Raw genomic sequence first — 19930 nt, 5'->3', positions numbered from 1 at the left:
CCAGGGGCTGTACATGAGCTGGGAGTCCTGTCCCTGGGGACGCTTCGCCCGGCAGGCGATCAGGATAGAGAAAACTTCCATGATCAGTCTGGAAGCTACCCCGCTCACGAGGGGGCCAGATCCCTGGATGCCCAGGAAAAAACACTCGGGAAATCGGGCTATGGGAGAGGAGCCCTAACACATAAACGCAGTTAACTGCGACAGAGCTGGGGCCACTTTTCTTTGGGTTTCTTGGAAGGAGCAGGGGCTCTCCTGGAGGGTCAGCTTGGCTCTCTCCCCGCTCCCCCTTCCCCCCAACCTTTTTCTCCCTGCGGTCCTGCTTCTTCCCTGGCTGCCTGTCCTGTTCGCACCTGTCCCTGCCCTGCTTCGCCGCTTCCCCGGGGCAGCTCGACGCCGGGGCACCCCCAGTGCTCCGCTGTTTCCCCGACGGAGCGGCCACCACCACCTGCAGCCGCTGCGCCCCCAACCCTGAGAACCTGCAGTTGCTCCAGGAGCACATAGCCACGGCAGCCTGTTCTTCACCGACAAGAGGGACACACGGCCTGCTGCTGTCGGGAAATTGCGCCCAGCCTGTCCCTGGAACCACACAGACTCGCTGCAGCTTGCAGTTTACACGCTCCATCTGTTCAGCATGCTAAGAGGGCGCCCAGGGTACAGCGGGGTGGTAACAATCTGTCCCGGTGTTTCTGTTTCTCTCTCCGTCTCTTTCTTTTCCCCTCTTTGCTCCCTTTTCTATCCCCCTTCAGTAGGAACACTTATCTTTCTTTATCAAGAAACAGTTCTCCGATATAATATTGCCGTGCTTATGCTTTATTTTCGTCTGAGAAATCTATCAAAAAGAATCCTCCCCAACTCCCCTTCTAGAGTGGGATGGGACACTTTGTAATCAAGGCAGAATACTATTTCGAACAATTCTGATAGGCATGTGTGCCACTAAGATGTCTTTCTCTACTTCAAGGAGTCACTGTGCCAGAAAAGTGCTGTAGCTATCAGCACATTTTTAAAGGGACTCATAAGTAATGGGAGGATGCAGGTATGTGTTTATGTGTGTATCTGTAAGTGAGGGAAGCTGGAAAGTGGAATCAACCTAATCTTAATTTTCCTTGTTCACCTGAGAGGATTATAACTCCTGCTTTTCTCACAATAACTGGAGTATGCATTTCAACATCTTCTTAAAAAAAAAAGAGACATAAAAAGGAGGAACTATTTCAATTCACATAAAAATTTCAAGTACTATGAAATTTGGACAGCTCAAAATCCCTTAAGCAGATGACCAGCTTGCTTAGTGAATTTTCCCATTTTTACAGGGAATATCTGATAAATGTCCCTCTGCACTGTTTAATATAGGTGTATCATAAGAAGTCTTACTGTATGGCCATTCCTTGAATCCTGTGTTCAGTTTTGGACCCCTCACTACAGGAAAGATGTTGAGGTTCTGGAGCCGGGGCAGAGGATAATGGAGCTGGTGAGGGGTCCAGAGTAAAAGTCTTATGAGGTGCTGCTGAGGGAGCTGGCGTTGTTTAGTCTGGAGAAAAGGAAGGAGACCTTACATTCTCTACAACTACCTGAGAGGAGATTGTAGTGATGGGAGGGTTAGCCTTTTCTCACAAGTAACAAGCAATAGAACAAGAGGATGATTTACCAAAAATTTGAGTATCGATCTAATATCAATATCCAACTGAGGCAGACAAAAACTCTCTAACAGTTTAGAGTTAGAAAGTGTATGTTTTATTTGGTGCCAGGCACTGCGTGGGACAGCTCCCTAAGACTCAGGGCCCCGATACAAGCAAACACGATACCTTTTATTTCCAAATATTATGAATATCCAAAATACAAAATGCATATTCATAACATTAACACCTCCCATTCTCCACTTCATATGGAAATGAGCTTACATGTCATTAAGCATGCATAGTGTGTGTTCTGAATTGAGTCGGTGGTCTTGAATTGTGTCAGTGGTCCTAAGGAAGATGAAGTAACATCTTCCTTGCTTTGACCTTTTTGCCTTTCTGAGTTTTAACAATTCTAATTACTTTAGTGACCTCTAAGTTTCCTCGTGCGTTACTTTTGGATGGGCTCCCACAAAGGGAGGAAATTGGTAATTGTCTTTATTCTGTACACCAGCTTATCAGTGTTTCTGCTCATTATTCTAAGCACATCTAAACAAACATGCAGATGACAGATCATCAGTTATTTGGTAATCAGTTACTAACATCTAAAATTCTATATCATCAATTACTTGGTAATCAGTTACTAACATCTAAAACTCTATTTCAGGTCCAGCTCTCCTAACTATTTTGATTAACCCTCACTGGGCCCAAGCCTACTGCTGAAATCCCAAGCAAAATGACTAAAGTCTTTATGTTTCCTCTAAATCTGTGTTTCAAGGAAGTGGGCTTAAGTTACACCAGTCTAAACCAGAGAAGGTTTAGATTGAATCTTAGGAAAGGAAGTCTTCATGGGAGGGGTTGTCAGTTGTTGAACAGGCTGCCAGGGAAGTGGTAGGATCCTCAACCCTGGAAGTATTTGAAAGATGTGTAGATGTGGCACTTAGGGACATGGTTTAGTGGTGGATTTGGCAGTGCTGGGCTTACAGATGGGCTCAATGATCTTAGAGGTCTTTTCCAACCTAAGTGATTCTATGGTTCTATTCTATTATTCTATAAATAACATGGGTAGAAAATCAGCTTGACTGCTGAGCTGAGGCTCTTGGCTAGTATTAATTGTGATTAATAATGCAGCCAGTATTCTCTTTGTTAACAACCTGTATGATGGGACAGAGCAAATTTGTGAACGACATCAGTTTGGAGGGATATGTCAGTGCTACTCAAAGGATCTTATGAGGTTATAGAATCAGACTAACAGGAGCCCTGAACTAAGTGTTCTGGTTTCAGCTGAGTTAAAGTTAATTTTCTTCCTAGCAGCTGGTGTAGTGCTGTATTTTGGATTTAGGATGAGAATAATGTGGATAACATGCTGTTTTGGTTGCCGCTGGCCAGTACTTAGACTAAGTCAAGGACTTAGCTTCTCATGCTGCTTTGCTGGTGAGGAGTCTGGGGAAGCACAAGAAGCTGGGAGGGAACACAGCCACAATAGCTGACCCCAACTTTTCAACGTGATATTCTGGCCTGGGGGAGACTACTTAGATACTGGATGGGCATCAGTCAGTTGGTGATGAGCAGTTGTTTTTCATTTACATGATTTGTTTTTCTGGGGTTTTATGTCTGTCTTTTTTTTCCCCCTTTCCATTAAAATTTATTATTATTTCTATTAATATTATTGCATTTTATTTAAACTGTTAAGCCATTCTTATTTCAATCCACAAATTTTCTCAGTTTAACCTTTCCAGTTCTCTCCCGCATACCACTGTGGATCCCACTGAGTGAGAAGTTGCATGGTCCTTGTTGCTGATGGGCTAAAACATAACAGTCCTTTTGGCAAGTTGACTGCAGGTCTGACCAGAGTGTGTTAAAACAAATTTGTTTTAATAATCTATTATGTTAGTTTAATAGTCACTGATCACAATGTTGACTTATTTGGAGTCAGAGTTGTTGTGCTTGTTTTGAGAATAGGGTTATGTAACAACTTACTTTCTATGTTCTTTTTTTTGTTACATCTGGGAACTGGATTAAGGACATAATTTTGATGGACTGTGTAACACTGGCTTAAAATATGATAAAATAAATCCTGCTTGTGAGACTAATCTGGTATTTTTGCTCACTATTGCTGTCATATCTGTACTTTTAGGGAACCACCTCTTGAAAACTATTAATAGTCCCAACCTTTATCTTTTCTCCTCAGAGAGCCAATCTATGGGGCAGATAAGGGGGAACACTTGCCCCACTCCTGCACCTTTCCTTTCATCTTCATCTTTCCATTCTCCTCCAGGCTAATTTCAATAGCTCTTGAGAATTTTGAATATCCTTGAGATGTTCAAACCAGCGTATTCATATTGTGGTGTCTCCTGAATGTGTTTCAGGTTTTGTTTGAGGCTAAACAATTATTTAGGAATACTGCTGAGACATATGCTCTGAAGCTGATCATTATAAGTTGCAGGCTGCATGGGATAGTATGGGTAAGTACCAAAGACAGTGGGCACCTCCAGTGTTTTGGTAGTTCAGCCCTGAACAAGTGCAGAATCCTGAAAAACTAGGAAAATATTTGGGAAAAGTGTCTTGTCACACTAGCAATTCCAGAGAGACACAAATCATTGATATGTGCTGGGACCTGGCCCGGGTGTACCAAGCCCTGTTCAACATAATTCCCTATCCTCAAGTGGAGGAGGTCTCTGGATCTGACAGCAAAACAGTGGGAACCCTGGCTGCTCCAGCTGCCATGACAGGCTTTGCAACTGAACCAGAAGAACAACCTGTGCTGCTATCAGTCACCCCTACACACAAACAGAAGGAGTATTGGATGCAAATGTCAGCTTGTTTGGTAAGGAAAGAAACTCCTAGTAAGAAGGAAAAGGAGGAGGAAGTGGATGAAGAGGGCTACTCCAGAGGGCCATCACAAGAGGAGGAGGAAGAGGAAGAACCCATAAACAAGTCAGTGACCATACAATCAGCAAATAGTCACCTTGGCTGCTCCAGTGCTGGGTTAACAGGGTCAGTAACCTCAAATTGAGGGTAACGTCCAGCACACAGAATCCCTTTCTAGGGAAGGGGGCATTAACAAACGGATTGAAGATGGGACACAAGCCCTCAGCTTCTGAAGGTGACTCCCTCCAGGCATGAGGACAAGGTTACCTTCTAAGAAGATACTCTAATCCATTCAGGCAAATGGATCACCATGAAGAGAGGTATCCAGTACCTGAAGGAATTAGCCATACTGCAGGGGATTTATGATGACCTGGATACTGAGCAGTTACCCAAAGATACGGAAGTCCAGTGCAAATGATCCATATGCTGTAAGTTTTTACAGAGCACATCGAATGACAGTTTAATATGGAAAACAAGAGCCATGCACACATACAGAGCAAAATAAGGAATTAATTTATCAATTCCCATGGGCAGGCAGATGTCCAGCCATCCCCAGTAAAGCAGGGGTCCATCACACATAATGGTGACTAGCGAAGACAAATGCATAACTTCAAATGTCCCTCCCTTCCTTCTTTTTGTCCCAAATTTATGTGCTGGACACGACATCATATGATATGTACCCCATACCATATGGTATGATCCAGCTTTGGTCATTTGGGGTCAGCTGTCCCAGCTGGGTTTGCTCCAACTGCCTAACAAGGGAGTGTTGCAAGGTGGTGGAGAATGCTGGCAAGACATCAATCCCTTGGGACAGCAACTGTGATTTGTGAGTAAACTCTGGATTTCTCTTCTTGTTTTTGTTTTGCTGTTCCACCTCTAAACTATGGAGGAACCGTGGAAGGACTCTTGGCTCTCAGAGCTGCATATGGACATTTATCTTAAACTTGAAAAGATTCTTGAACGATTTGTAAATTTTAGCTTAATTCAAGCTCAAAAGGAACTGAAACACTTCCTGGCATGGTTGTTTAAGAACTTTTTCTACATCTCTTGGGACTTGATTCTTACCAAAGACTTTTGGAACACCGTTTGGACACAGTTAATTTCTGAGTCAAAATATATGCCGATGGAAGAATATTTTCGTGAATATTATTTAATTACCGAGACTGTTGAACAATGTCAGCTGTGTCCTTGCAAATGGAAGCGTGCCTCAGGGACCGTGCGACCCAGGCCACGTGCGCCGAGCGCTCTGAGAGCAGCAGCGAGGCAGTTCCTGCAAGTGGGCAGAGTGACGCGAGCTGCAGTGTTGACAGCAGAGCGAGGCATGGCGGGAGCAGCGCGACCCGGCGGTGCCCGCCCGGCCCCACACAGCGCGTGGTGGAGCGAGCCCCATGAATGCCTGACCAAGAGGGGCGGTGCGCAGGCGGCGATGGTGGCGGAGCAGAGCTGCGTGAAGCCCAGGCACACACCAGGACGGAGCTGTTTGCAAGGCGTGGGGGGCCATCACTCGGAGGCCCGGTTGAGACGTGGGCGCGGTGCCAGGCAGTGGCAGCGCAGCTGCGACCAGAGGTGGCAGCAGCAGTGGCACGTGAGGAGCTGAGCTGAGCGGCGCGGCGTGGCCCGGCCCGTGCAGCCCCGAATGCGACCCCGGGAAGCCGAAACTCTGTGACGAGAGCATGTAGGCACAAGCAGCCCCAACGGCCCTGGCAGCCCTGGCAGCTCCAGCAGTTCCAACACGGGAGCAAGTGAAAGCAAAAACACAGCGAGACAGAAAACAGCAGCCACTCGGAAAAAGGAAAAGATCATCATAGCTAAGGTTTTAGGAATAGTAAAATGCTATAATGTTAAATAAAATTATGGTTTTATAACAAGATGTGACAACCAGGAAGACATATTCATTCATAGAACTGCTATTAAAAAGAATAACCCCAAAAAATATATCCCAAGCTTAGGAGATGGAGAAGTAGTAGAGTTCAAGATTGTCCAAGGAAAGAAAGGGTTGCAAGCAGCAGAGGTCACTGGGCCTGATGGTGTTTCTGTGAAAGGCAGTATATACGCTGCAAATCTTAGTCATGTTAGACAATATCCCCATTATAAACAGCCCATACAATCTCCCTTTCCTAATCCCACCTTTCCTTTTTATCCTGGATCCTATAAACCCCAGTGTGTTCCCAATCTGTTTTTTCACCCATGGTTTCCCTCACAAAACCATACCTTTACCAATAGTTTCACCAAAAATCCCTTTCCAATGCTGAGTGAAGGATGACGAGGGTGGGGAAAGAATTTAACTATTGTTGTTTAGAGTTCCAACAGGTACATATGGAAGAAACCTTCTCCTGCCTCAGTTTCCCCACAAAGCATACTCAGAGAGTCCTGTCTCCCTTCTGTCAGCCTTAAGATATTACAGAAAAAAAATCCGTTTGGACATTTAAGGACTCAGGAGGGTGGCTTGTTTTGTTTGAAACTGTTCTTCTTATGTTTATCCAGTTGTTTTCAATGTTAAGTTTTAAATCTCTTTTTGTTAAAAATAAACGGGTGAAGTGTTGGGGTTCCTCCCCCTTGCCATGTGGTCCTGGGAGAGGGGCCCCAGGGTAGAGGCAGGGCCTATGGGGTTTCTCTACTCCCTGGTCAGCCTTGTTCCCCATTGGTTGTTTTGTGTTCCCCTGCCCAGGAAGGACCCTCTGGTCCTGTGATTGTTCAGTTCCTCGGCAGTCACCGGCCACGTGGCTGGAAAATAAACATCTCTGAAAATATCTACCAAGAATCGGTCCGTATATTCTTTTCCATGGGCCTCGTTGTCTGATACACGTGTTGCAGGAATCCCCACTGCAACAGCAAGGTAGTGTTGAAAAGACAGAGCCAAGGTCTTCTCAGGTGCACATAGTGATCAACTGAGAGCTAATGGACACAAGTTGAAATAAGAGAAATTTCAATTACATATTAAGAAAAAATTAATCACTCTGATGTTAGTCAAATGTTGGAACTGCTTGCCCTTAGATGATGTCATCTGAATCCTTTAAAATCATAACTGGACTGCACAGAGCCCTAGGTAACCTAATCAAATTGGCCCTGATGTTCATGGGGGTTGTACTACATCTCTTTCAACCTAAATTTTTCTGATGTGATGAAATTAAATTTTTTATACAAATTGTAACTCGTGCAGTTGTGGCCTATATGTACACTAATTCTATTTTAAGTGACAGTGTACTCAGGTTACACTTCATTGGTGGGCCGTATTTTTCAGATCCAAATCTCAGACTGACCCATGTCCCAGGTCTGATCTGTAACCATGTCTCTGGTTCAGTTTTATTCCCATTCTCTCTCCCTCACTTCATTTCTATGTTATAATGGAAGAAAAGCTTATTAGCCCTATTAAGCACTCTGGAGAATAATTATGGAATGCTTGCTATAGTTAGGTATGTCTGTAATATTATCTCTAAGAAGTCTATTATGGCTTTATTCTTTTCGAGATGTAGGGATGGACTAGTAAGTCATCATCACGTTCGGGACAAAGCACCTGCTTTTCTTGGCTTTCAATATTGTTTTCCATGCACTGAGATAGTAGTTTTCAGGAGGATTTTGGCATCATTACTCTATGTTATTCAAGAGAGACTTCCTTGTTGATCTTGAGATTGAAACAGCATGTGTCACTGTTTTCAGCCTGTATTTCAGAGCCTTACTTGATCCGGTGGTGTGACAATGTTATCAGAGAAGTAAATGCTAGTTTGGTTGAAGCTTGTTGCAAAATTTTATTGTTTACAAAAGGAATTGATACCTGCTATGCACATCTAAGAGTGTAACGTTACTGTAACCCAAATCTGAACTGCCTAATGAAAAAAAAATATTTCCTGCCTACTTATTACAGAAAATGATTTTTAAAATGCTCCTATAGAAAAAAATCTTTATGTTAATACAGTACTTGCTCTGATGCTAAATCTGTCACTGCCCTTATGTGCTTTTAATTTAATGATACTAGTATTCTTGGGAAAAAACCAGGAAGGGCTACAGGGGTGTGGTAGTTTGGTGGTTTGTGTCAAACCACCTCAAGGGGTAATCAAGGTCTTGAGTTCCTCAGTTGGAGCAACATGACAGCAGTGGTGAAGAATTTTCCCTCCTGTCTCCTGGGAGCACTTAAAAATTTGCGGAAACAGTCTTCTTACTTGCTCTTTTTTTCACTGGTTCTCAGCCAGATCTGATGAATCCTTTTGCCACATTTGATTTATTCTTCATACACTGTAGTGTATTCTATTAACTTTTTTTACAACTTCACTTAGCAGTTCCTTCAGATTTGCAAAAGTAGTTTTAAGGTGCTTATTATTTCAGGCTTTATTTTTCAGAATTGGTATTAAGAAAATGTATTTCTACAGTGACATTGTTACTGTTTAGTCAGCAATTTCAGGAGCCTGTCACAACTGTAATTTTGGGGAAAAGAAAATTACAGGGCTGTATTTTTTCCCTAGAGATAATTTGTGCTGTGACAGATCATTCTTTTCTCAATTTTTGATTTATGCACCAGACATAATAGATTACTTTATTTTTTCACTTTTTATTTTTTCATCTAGTACTAATATCTGCTTTATCTGTGTATCTTCTAGAATTATGAAACATTTTGAATTATTTTTGTCATAAACACGAGAATAATGATCTCACATTAGAAATTGTGAATCATTACAGGTGTAACAATATTGGTTCCATAAGAGGGAAAAATGATATTGTATTGATTTTCTAAAATATTAGTTGTAATCCTAAATTAGATTATCCTATTTTTTTTTCCTAAATTTGATAATTTGGACTTGAAAGAATTTGAAATTTGCCCTGACACCTGCCAGACTTCTCAAATGAAAATGTGGTTGGCTTACATAATGGTTATTAATATCTGTGTGATACCTTACAAACTTCCTAGTAAATTGCATCTTTCAACTTTTCGTTGTCCATCCAAATTTTTGAATGAGTGTTAAATAAGTTTTAGACACCACACTACAACTGCCTGTATGAGTCAATATGAATATCTAATACCTGTTCTTAATGATTAAAGATGTACTGTAACTATTATTTGTTATTGTGTTGTTTTTCATATCAGAATCATGCTCTGTAGATTATATACGCAAATCATAATAAATTTTTAAATGCATTAGGAGATCTTCATGTTCTTTTGGAAAATGTGAAATTGAAATTTCAAAAGAATTATTCTGTGTTTCCTTCTACAAATCCAAACACGATGTAATTATTTATCTCCTCTCAGAAATACTGAAACATAGAAGTGTCCTTGAGGGATGTACTTAGTTCATTAGCTTGGCTCTAGTAGGGACCAGTAGTTTATGTGTGGCCAAACTATATAAAAGTCAAATAAATAATAATTGTTCTTGCTTATCTGTAATTTTTCAGAAACTTCAGTTTAGGTACTGAAAGAATCAGATAAAGTGTCTTTTTATTTAAAACTCTTAAAAAGCCTTCCAGGAAGTTCAAAGCTCATATAGTCTTTTGGCAACCATACCTACCTGTAGCAGAAAGTTCCACAGTGCAAATATGCCTGATAAATAAACACTTTTTTTGATGTATTTGAAAGCTGGCACTGATCTTGTAGAAAATGAAGAACTGTTCCCTATTAGCTTTCTCCACAGCACCCTTAAATGTTAAAGAAAATCTGAAATTTCCATCTTCTGCTTGATAAATTATATTATTGCAGAGTCCATCCTGCACAGCACAAAATCATCTGCTTTACTCCAGCTTCTACATAATACATTTACTCTTTTTTCCTTAAAGGAAATTACATTTTTTTCTTAAATGTTGTACTTTTCTCATCTTCTGTATAATAATGCTGTTAATTAAAAATGTTGAGTATTTCTTTTTGTGCACTTTGTTACTGGACATTGGTATTCACATTATGGAAGTAAGAGGGAGGCAAATATAAAACCATATGCATGTGTTTGAATTTATTTCTATATTTTGAAACAAATAGGTATAAATGATCAAAATTGAGATACATTTAGAGAATATTTTATAGTTTTTCCTCCAATGAGGGATAAATATGTATATGAAAATACACCATTATATCATATACACATAGAAATTCATTTGGGGTTTATTAATTTTGAAGAAATTCTTGTTTGCATACCTCTTATTTTGTAAAAAATTGCTCATATTGATGTCTTCCATTTACCAGTTTTCACATCACACATTTTAAAACCAGGATGTACCTTATCTACTGGAAAAATATCCATATATCTAAATTAATCTAACTACATAAATTTATAATTTATCACAATGAATTCTGAAAAAAAAATGGAGCATTATAGGAACTACCTTTAAAAAAGGACAAAAGACATAGTTTCAGTCACTATATAGTAATTTGTACAGTTGTTAGAATGAAGGAGAGAAAATATTTGATGGAAAGGCCTCTTAAAAAAACCTCAGGTTCTACAGGGTGCTCAAAGAAGACCTCAAGAGAACTCCAGGAAATACTTACTTAATTATATTTATTTTTATTATTTATTCATTCTAGATTATATTTAGAATTATATTCACATTTTTTTCCTCTACAGCAAAACTTCGCGAGTCTTGTTTTGATCCTGGAAATATAATGAATGGAACAAGACTTGGAATGGATTATAAACTGGGTTCCACTGTTACATATTACTGCGATGCAGGTTATGTTCTTCAAGGATACTCTACACTAACATGTATCATGGGAGATGACGGAAGACCTGGATGGAACCGAGCCCTGCCCAGCTGTCATGGTAAGAACAGTTTTTCGTTTATTTCAGTTGCTGTTGTCATTACTCTTGCTTTGTAATAGGCAAGAAATAAGTTAAAAATTGGAAGTGATTTTAATAATATTCTCTTTCAGGAAAAAGCCCTTTTCAATGATATATGTAATAAAAGATATATGTGACAACTCAGGAAACTACTGATTCAAGTTTTTATTAACATTGGATAAATAGTCTTATTATTGTGAATAGAGCTTAGTAGTAATGTCATTCTCCATGTCAACATGTGTTCTTCAATTAACTTACAGCAGAATATAGAGATATACACCATATATGTATTTAAATACAACATTAAGTATACTTTGGGTGTCACAATATATGCTTGTTTCTTTTTGTTATTACTGGTTTTGAAAACACTCCGATGAAATATTTTGTATATACCATATTACAACATTTAAGTTCTTGGGCATGTGGTCTATAGAAAAGTTAAGCCTTGAAATGCAGGAAAGATCCAATTATTCAAACTTTTATGGATATGAAGTCTACTCATGACAAGATTCTTCTGACTTTCATTGTATGATCATTGACTGTCTCAAGCATCAGCATTGTCAGATTTAAACTCTAAGAAAAGATATGTTTTATTTTAGTGATTTAACAGAAATTGATAACTACTTGCAATTTTCACTTTTTGAAAATTCACATATTCTGTACGATCAAGCACAAAACTTCTCCCATGTATGCAGATATTAATAAAACTAACATTTATTTCAAAAGTTAAAATAAAATCTAATTACCGTGTTACTTTACATTCCTTTTCACAACTTGAAGACAAAATACCTGTTAAATCCATTTCCAATTTGAAGTTCAAATAGTTTAAATAGAATATGGATTTTCTTTGTTGCATACTTAAATTTCTGTTGCAAGTGGATGGTGGAGTACCAGCAAAATCAAAACAAAAAAATCCTGAAATCTGAAGAATATCCAATATTATAAGCATTTGAAGAAGTTCAGTATTTCCATTATCTACCAAAACCGTCATACTATTGAATTCCAAAACTCAGTGGCATCAAATTGGGACACTGACCCTTGCAAGTGTTTGGAAGTTTGTTCAAACTTCTAAAATCTCTGCAATGGAAGTCAAAAGATTTTCCTCATTTTAAAATGAGAGATGAACATTGTTTTTTGGAGAGGAGTTGGTGAAGAAGGTTGCTGTATATCATAGGGAAAAGATTCCCTTTTTTTGGAAGGTCTTTTTGATAGGTAATGAAAGATAAAAAAATACTTTATGATACAATAATTGTTTCTATTAGTGTCACTTATAATCTACTTAGAAATCTTCCAGTGCTGTCTGTTGGAAAATTCAGTAGTGTTTTGCTTGGAAGTACTGCCCCTGTAATAAAGGGGAAAAACAAATTTTATTATTAAAGAAGTAGTGGATGTCTCTCACTGATTCTAACTGGACCATTCTCTTTCCTGGATGAAAAAGGCCTGATTTCAAAGATAACAAACACCATACTTCTTTAGAATATGATGGCACAGAATAGATATTTTCACTTGTTTTTCTTATATTGCTTTTTCCTCCAGTTAAGAGCCAATGGAGCTTTGTAGTTATGTTGCTGTGATATATTACAGTGTATTTGGACCACGTTATCAATGCTTTCCACTTTTGTGTGATTTACGTAGAGAAAAACAGAACTTTTATATAGATGTAAGAAAGATGATATCAGTTAATTAGCTTTCAGTTACACAGAGCTGGGAGAAAGAGTTGAAGAGATGAATTTAGCTCCTGAAAACCCGTCTCACCTACACAATAAAATTTGCATAGTAGAAGTCAGATTCCTCCATTCTGCAGTTTGTATTTTTGCAGCTCCATTGAAACTGATAGAGTTACAATGAAATATACATCTCCGTGTGTATGGGGGATTTATTTAGTTAATTAATTATTTACAAGAAAAAATATTGAGCCTGTGAAGTCCCTTTATACCTGTAATATTTTGATCTAATATTTTAGGTGTGGAGTAAAAATAGTTTTTATAAAGTTGCCTATTATGCTCTCTAAATCTTTACATCTTTAATATCAAGTTAGAATCCAGGGTTTTTTTTTAAATTCTTTTGAGCCATATTTAACCATATAGATTTATAGGGAGAGTGAGGCTGGTAAAAGGGAAATACTACAAATCAGTATTTTCATTCTGTGCATATTTCACACTAAGTAGGTTAAAGGAGAGGAAGGGAGAACCTTCAACATTCCAGATGGCTCACAGCTCAAGGGAGATGCTTTACAGCAGATAGAACTGGTCTTGTAAAGAATCACAGAATTATAGAATATACTGAGATGGAAGGGATCCACAGGGATCATCGAGTCCACCTCCTGGCCCTGCACAGCACCAGGAGTCACATCTTGTGCCCGAGAGCATTGTCCAAACTCTTCTTGAACTCCGTCAGGCTTGTTGCTATGGGTGCTCTCACTTGCCTGTGGAGCCTGTCCCAATGAGTGCCCAAAAACCCTCTGGGTGAAGAATGCTTTTCTAATATCCAACCTAAACCTCTAGTGACACAAATTCAGGCCATTCACTAGGGTCCTGTCACTGGTCACCACAAAGAAGAGCAGTGCCTGCCCATCCTCTTCTCCTCATGAGGAAGTTGTAACTGCAGTGACGTCTCCTCAGTCTCCTCTGGGTTCTCCAGGCTGAACACTTAGTGACCTCAGCGGCTCCTCATACGGCTTCCCCTCAAGGTCCTTCACCATCTTCACTGCTAAAAGCTGCAATTCTACCTTTATTCCCTAATACCTGTTCTGACCTAGTCTTACATTCATTAGGCATGACTTGCACTAGGTTGAAATAATTTTTTAACATTACCTCAAACCTCTTTATTAAGTGTGGGAAGTGAACCAAATCATTGGCTTCATTCTTTTATGAACAGATGTTAAGATTATCTAGGCTAATATGCTAAGCTATTTGGTGTTTCACCATGGATGTTAAGAACAGGGTGTAATGAACATATGCAGATGCATTATTAGTATGATTTCTCATAACTTCACCAACTATAGGTAATTTAAAATTTTTGGTAGCTAACAACAATTGTTTACAGAGTAGCAAAAAGCCCAGTAATGGGAAATCGTGTTCATAACTGAAAGTGAAAACCTTTTGCCTACCAGAAAAAATAATTTATTGATCACTAAAACATTTTATTACATTTCATTACAGATGTTGAATCCTTGGAAATATTTGAATCCAGGCTTCAACATAACTCCATCTGTAAGATATATCTAACAATATCCAATATTTTTATAACTGCCTATGATAATATGCCTATGCCTATGATTTAGTTACTTTTTTTTTGGTACCATAACCAATTCAGAATATTCTTTAAGTTTCTTTTGGTCTGTATTAACTTATTATGGCTATTTGAGGCAGCTCAGATCAGGTTTATATCTGAAAAATTTAGGATAGAAGACTGCACAGAAAAGCCTAATCATACTGCTTACTGTTCTGTAATATAATAAATGCTGACAACTTTTTCAGAAATCATTCAACATTAATTACTTAATGAGCATCTTTATAGGTCACATTTTTATGCACTTTTTATATAGTGACCATACGAAGAGCTGCTGTTTAGCTCTATTTCAAAATTTGAATGAGGAATAAGTTGGGCAGCTGCAAAAGCCAGAATATTCCTGAAGCTAATGAAGCTGAATGTTACTGTTGATGAGATGCTCTTTGTCTCTTTTATAGTTCCAAACTAATGGTCAGTTTAACCACTTAAGCAGCGTACTTTGCTCGAAATTGTCATATGTTGACTACTTACAAAGCATTTCTCACTTTCTTTTTGCCCAGAACAATGTTTGTTTTGTAGGATCACATAGACAATGACCTGAGTACTTAAAAGTAGAACTGAAATCAATTAGAATTTTGCTTTGAATACAAAAGTGCTATTTAAGTTCTTAGTACTCTGAAAAGTTAATTCTTAACAGCCAAACTTGAAAAATTGATTGAAAGTCCTTTGAAAAAATTACAAAGTATTTTATTTTATTTTACTTTATTTTTATTGTGATTAAACTATCTTCAGAGTACTTAATTTTTGTTCCCAAGCTTCCACTGCCCATTTCTCACAAATCTATATCCATTGCTTTAACAGTCCAAGCTTTCCTTCCATATAGTCAGTGGAAAGAGAGACAGTCTTCTTAAAAGGTCATCAAAGGGGATTCAAAGAGCTTGTTAAGAAGGTATATTTTCCCATTTGTGTCTGGAGTGCATTAAGAGGATTTAATCTGCTTGCATGCTCAGCAGGATATGACTTAGAGAAACAACATAGGAAATACTACATCTAGAGAAATATCTGAATATACTGTGTGGAAGCAGTACTGTTTGAGCTGAAAGCATACAACAAACTCTACTTTGGAGGGATGTATGTGTTAAAATTTAGCACTTAGATGTCCAAGTAAAGGAGTAGGCGTCTAAGTCCTATAAACCTCACACTGCAGATGCTTTTTGGTATGAGCACACTCATTATTCCTCCTCTGTGGAAAGGAGGCCATTGCACACCAAGAACTATCAAGTCAAAAAGCCAAAATGAGAAAATCTAGCTTCCATATAGTGGATTTTGCAGGTACTGACTAGAGATTTAGTTACCAGTAAATACTTCTGGGAGACAGTAGCCTCCTTTTTCTGAACACATGCGACTGATTTTTTTACTGTAAAATACACAAATTGTTTTGTGAATAGGAAACAAAATTAATATCTTTCTCTATGGCTATGCACACTGCTGGTATTTTGATGAAGACCCCAGGGTTTTTTCTAAATGTGATTGAGTTAAAATCTTAGCTTTTCTTAAAGATGTTCTTTCCATATCAGAAAAAGTTTGAAAATTTTACTGGAAATAACTATAAATATTAATAATTCTAGAAAGATTGGAAAAGAAAACTAAATGCAGACACATGCTTATATCCACAGCAAGCATTTCTCTGAGTGTCTGACCTTTTGCATATACATTTGGAATTCATAATATGGCTTTACAAAGTCCATTGAATAATAGATGTTGCGTGTAATTATTCCAAGCTTTCATTTAAGAAGTAATAATGTCATATAATGGTAAGTAAAGTATTAGAAATGAAGAAAGTTGTTAATTACAATGATCTTATTAAAATCATTTGCCAGAGAATCCTAATTCCCAATGAATTTAAGGGATTAGTTAAGTGGAGTGCATCATAAAACCAGGCACTTCATCTTCTTTTGAACTAAATCTGCAGCCAAATTTTTAGGAGCATAGTTTAATGAAGGAAACGTTAAAAAGAAGGAGAAATACTTTAAGCTATATAAAATAGGGGTTTTTTTCAGCTTTAATTTTTTATTTTCTTTACTATAAAATAAATTATTTGAAATCAAGCTTATCTATTCAAGCCATAATTTTAAATAGGTTTGCTTATATGCAACTGTTAGTATGAAAAAGCATCTTGAATTAGCAGGGAAAACACAACTTTAATATTTTTGAAAATAACATAAAAATTATAAAATATGTAAATTAACTGACAGAGTTTCTACGTTGTTTGGCAATTAAAGTATACAAAAAGTACCAATGAAAATAGAGAATAAATTATGTGATCTTTATTCTATTTTAGAATATTAAACACTGACATTGTTTGTTTGCTTTGAATATGTAAATTTTCTACTAGAATATTGAAAAAATGTTACCTTAAAAAAAAAATTCTTTCATCATGTGTTTTGAGGTGGAGAGAAAAACAGTTTTTAGCAGTAGTTTACATAAATATGTGTTTGTTCCTGTATTTAGTGTTAGCACCATAGGTGCCTATTTTTCTTTGAAGATTTTTTCAAACAGACAAGGTGACTTCAGGGTATTCTGTTCTTAGAAGGAAAAATATATCCCTACCATTTATTCACACAGATAAGCGAATATTTATTTTCCAAAGTCTGCAAGACACTGAATTGGGACAGGATTATGTAGTATCAGTTAATAATCATGGTAAATTAATTAATCACTGGAATGAAAGAAACTGATCCAGTCATCTGCACTGGCTATAGCTGACAAATAAGCATATTTCTAACTTAACCTCAGGCAGCAGTCAGAACGTCCTCACTCTTGTCTAATAAGACATCAGTAATCAACTGGAAGAAGATTTATTAGGTGGAATATGCTGGTGGTTACATCCAAAAGACTAATTTCATTCTTTGCACAAGTTTTGCCATCTCCACATTGTCTGTGACGGTGGAGACTGGGGAATGGATGGTTCTGGGCAATAGAAAAAGACCTGCAATTAAGAGACTGCATTGTTTTAAAATTGAATTATATTTTGTTTTCCTTCTTGCCTGGGCTACATATAGCATTTTTGCCAACATACAATAGGAATGGTAGGCAAGGACATTGTCCAGCTTAAAGAGGATAGCTCCCTCTTTTAGATCCCATGTTTCTTGACATTTAACTCAGAAGCTGATTGTGTTACAGCTTTTTTTTGTGTGGTGACACTCTTTTGAAGGAACAGTGTCTTCCACAACAAAATGTTACTCCTGGTTTTGAGGTTTTCACTGGAACCTTTTCATGATATAGTTCTATTTTATACCATAAAGAGTAGTTGTGTGTGTCATGGGTTAGCAAGCATAGTCCTGGAAGTGTTCGTGCAAAGGGGTGCTTACAGCTACCTCTGTGACCTGAGAAGTTAATACAGAGCATCACACCACCATGCAATATACATTTTTGTATTCCATCTATTGCAGAAGTTGTTTTGTTGCTATGCATTTAAAAGATTACAATTTATTCACTCTTGTAATGTACATTTTATATGTTTCTATTATTTTGTTAATCAGTTGCTGACTTAGCTGGTAGTTTAAAGCTTTACTTAGGTGATATGCTAGGAAATACACTGCTTTGGTTTGTGGATGAATTTTTAATAAAAATAAAGCTATTTTCAGACATTAAGCTATATTTATATTTACAGTTGAGAGCAAATATAAGTAATGGAAGGCCAGAGAACATTAATTTCATTGATATTTTAATTATCTTCAGTTCGAATACTGGTGATTCAGTTAACACCTTTTATTTCAGCATAACATAAAAGTATGAAATTAATAGAGAAGACAGCTGGCCCAAAGCAGAGCAGATTTGCTCAATGGGAGTAAATGTGACAATAGCATGCTCAAAAGGTGTCTGAAGTTTCTATAAAGCATTCAATTTGGACACCCTGGGAGGAAAGGAAGAGGAAAATTTTTTTTATTTTTTTTTTTTTTTTTTACTTTTTTTTTTACTTTTTTTGGGGAATAATATCAAACTAAGGAAGCTTGTTGAAATAAGATTTGAAGACAACAGCAAAAAGGTAACTATTTACTGGTGACCTGGAATGATGTAAAAACACCATCTTATAGTATCACTAATCAGAATCAAAATCTAAATGGATCACCAAAAGAGGTGATGAAACAACACAGTCAGGGAATCTAATAGAAATTAGGATATATATTTCAGGAGAATGAAACCCTGTTCAAAAGTAGGTAGTAGAAAGTGTGGCCAATAGGGTTTTGAGAAAAAACTTTAAAACCTAATTTAGCCAGTAATACAGTTTTACAAAGATTAAAAAAGTGAGGAACTTACTAAAGAGTCAACAGCAGGTCAAAGCCAAAAATATATTCAAGGCCAATGTTTTTGAAGGGAAGGAAAAATAAGTAACTTATATATTACGTTATATTTCTTATATTACCTTACTGAGGTAACAGGAGAGGTAGTGCATTGGAACCATTCCTTTGGCTTGAAGGAACCGAGTCAAAATAAAAAAAATCAATAAACAGAACCATAGCAAGTTGTTCAGATAAGGTAGTCTATTCTGTGTAGTTCTGAAAGAGATAGATACGAAGTGTTTGAAGCACAAATGTTGACCTTGAGGTTAGCCTTTTATCGAAGCAGTGGGAGGTGATGAACCTGTCAGAAATCTTCCTTGATGAGCAGTTGGCCAATTGCCACAGTTAGAAAATTGGTAGAGGTTATTTAAAAAAAGGAAAAAAAGAAAAGTTGAACTGGGAGGCACATTGTTCAACATGCTGCAGAAAAATCAATATAACTTTTGAAGAAGAATGTGAATCTTTTTGGGATGTCTTAGAGCTCAACAAGCATATGAATGAAATTAAAAACAGTTGATACTGTATCACTGAAGTTTTAAATATGTTTGGCAGTGTCCATGAAAAAAGATTATCTTTTAAGGGAAAAGCAATACAGTGCATTAGGATAATATTTGATTACAAGGTAAGATTTGAAAGTTGTTGATGTGATGTCCAGTTTATGTTATCTAAAAAAAAAATCAATACAGGAAGGCTACCACAAAGATCTCATACATATTTTTTGTATGAATTTTGCTATCCAATACAAATTCACATAAAATTGAGATTACAAAGTTCACATCATCACAAAATTATATGGTATAATCATGTCTAGAGTAAAATGCACAGAGTAAAATGTACATCAACTTCACTTCTGTTAAGTGCCTACAAAATGCTTATAGAAGAAATAACCCTAAGTATAGGCATGTGATGATAATTAGATTTTGGTTGTGAAGTATCACAGAATCACAGAATAGCTGATGTTGGAGGAGACCACAGAGGGTCACCTAGTCCAGCCTCCCTGCTCAAGCAAGGCCATCCCAGAGCACATGGCACAGGATTGTGTCTAGATGGTTCTTGAATATCTCCAATGAACAAGACTCCATAAGCTCTCTGGGCAGTCTGTTCCAGTGTGTGCTCACCTGCA

The 19930-nt window shown here is 37.6% G+C and overlaps 1 protein-coding gene across 1 annotated transcript in view; it reads left to right on the top strand.

Moving 5' to 3' along the window:
• Window positions 1-19930, top strand: part of CSMD3 (CUB and Sushi multiple domains 3) — a 611488-nt gene that overhangs the window by 434126 nt on the left and 157432 nt on the right. Inside the window, 1 exon segment of the mRNA XM_032131786.1 lies at window positions 11021-11215. Within this exon segment, the coding sequence (XP_031987677.1) occupies window positions 11021-11215 (195 nt within the window).

Source organism: Corvus moneduloides, chromosome 1, assembly GCF_009650955.1.
Source record: "Corvus moneduloides isolate bCorMon1 chromosome 1, bCorMon1.pri, whole genome shotgun sequence".
Lineage (NCBI taxonomy): Eukaryota > Metazoa > Chordata > Aves > Passeriformes > Corvidae > Corvus > Corvus moneduloides.
Note: the sequence above shows the minus strand (reverse complement) of the source record. Positions and strands in the feature narration are given on the sequence as shown.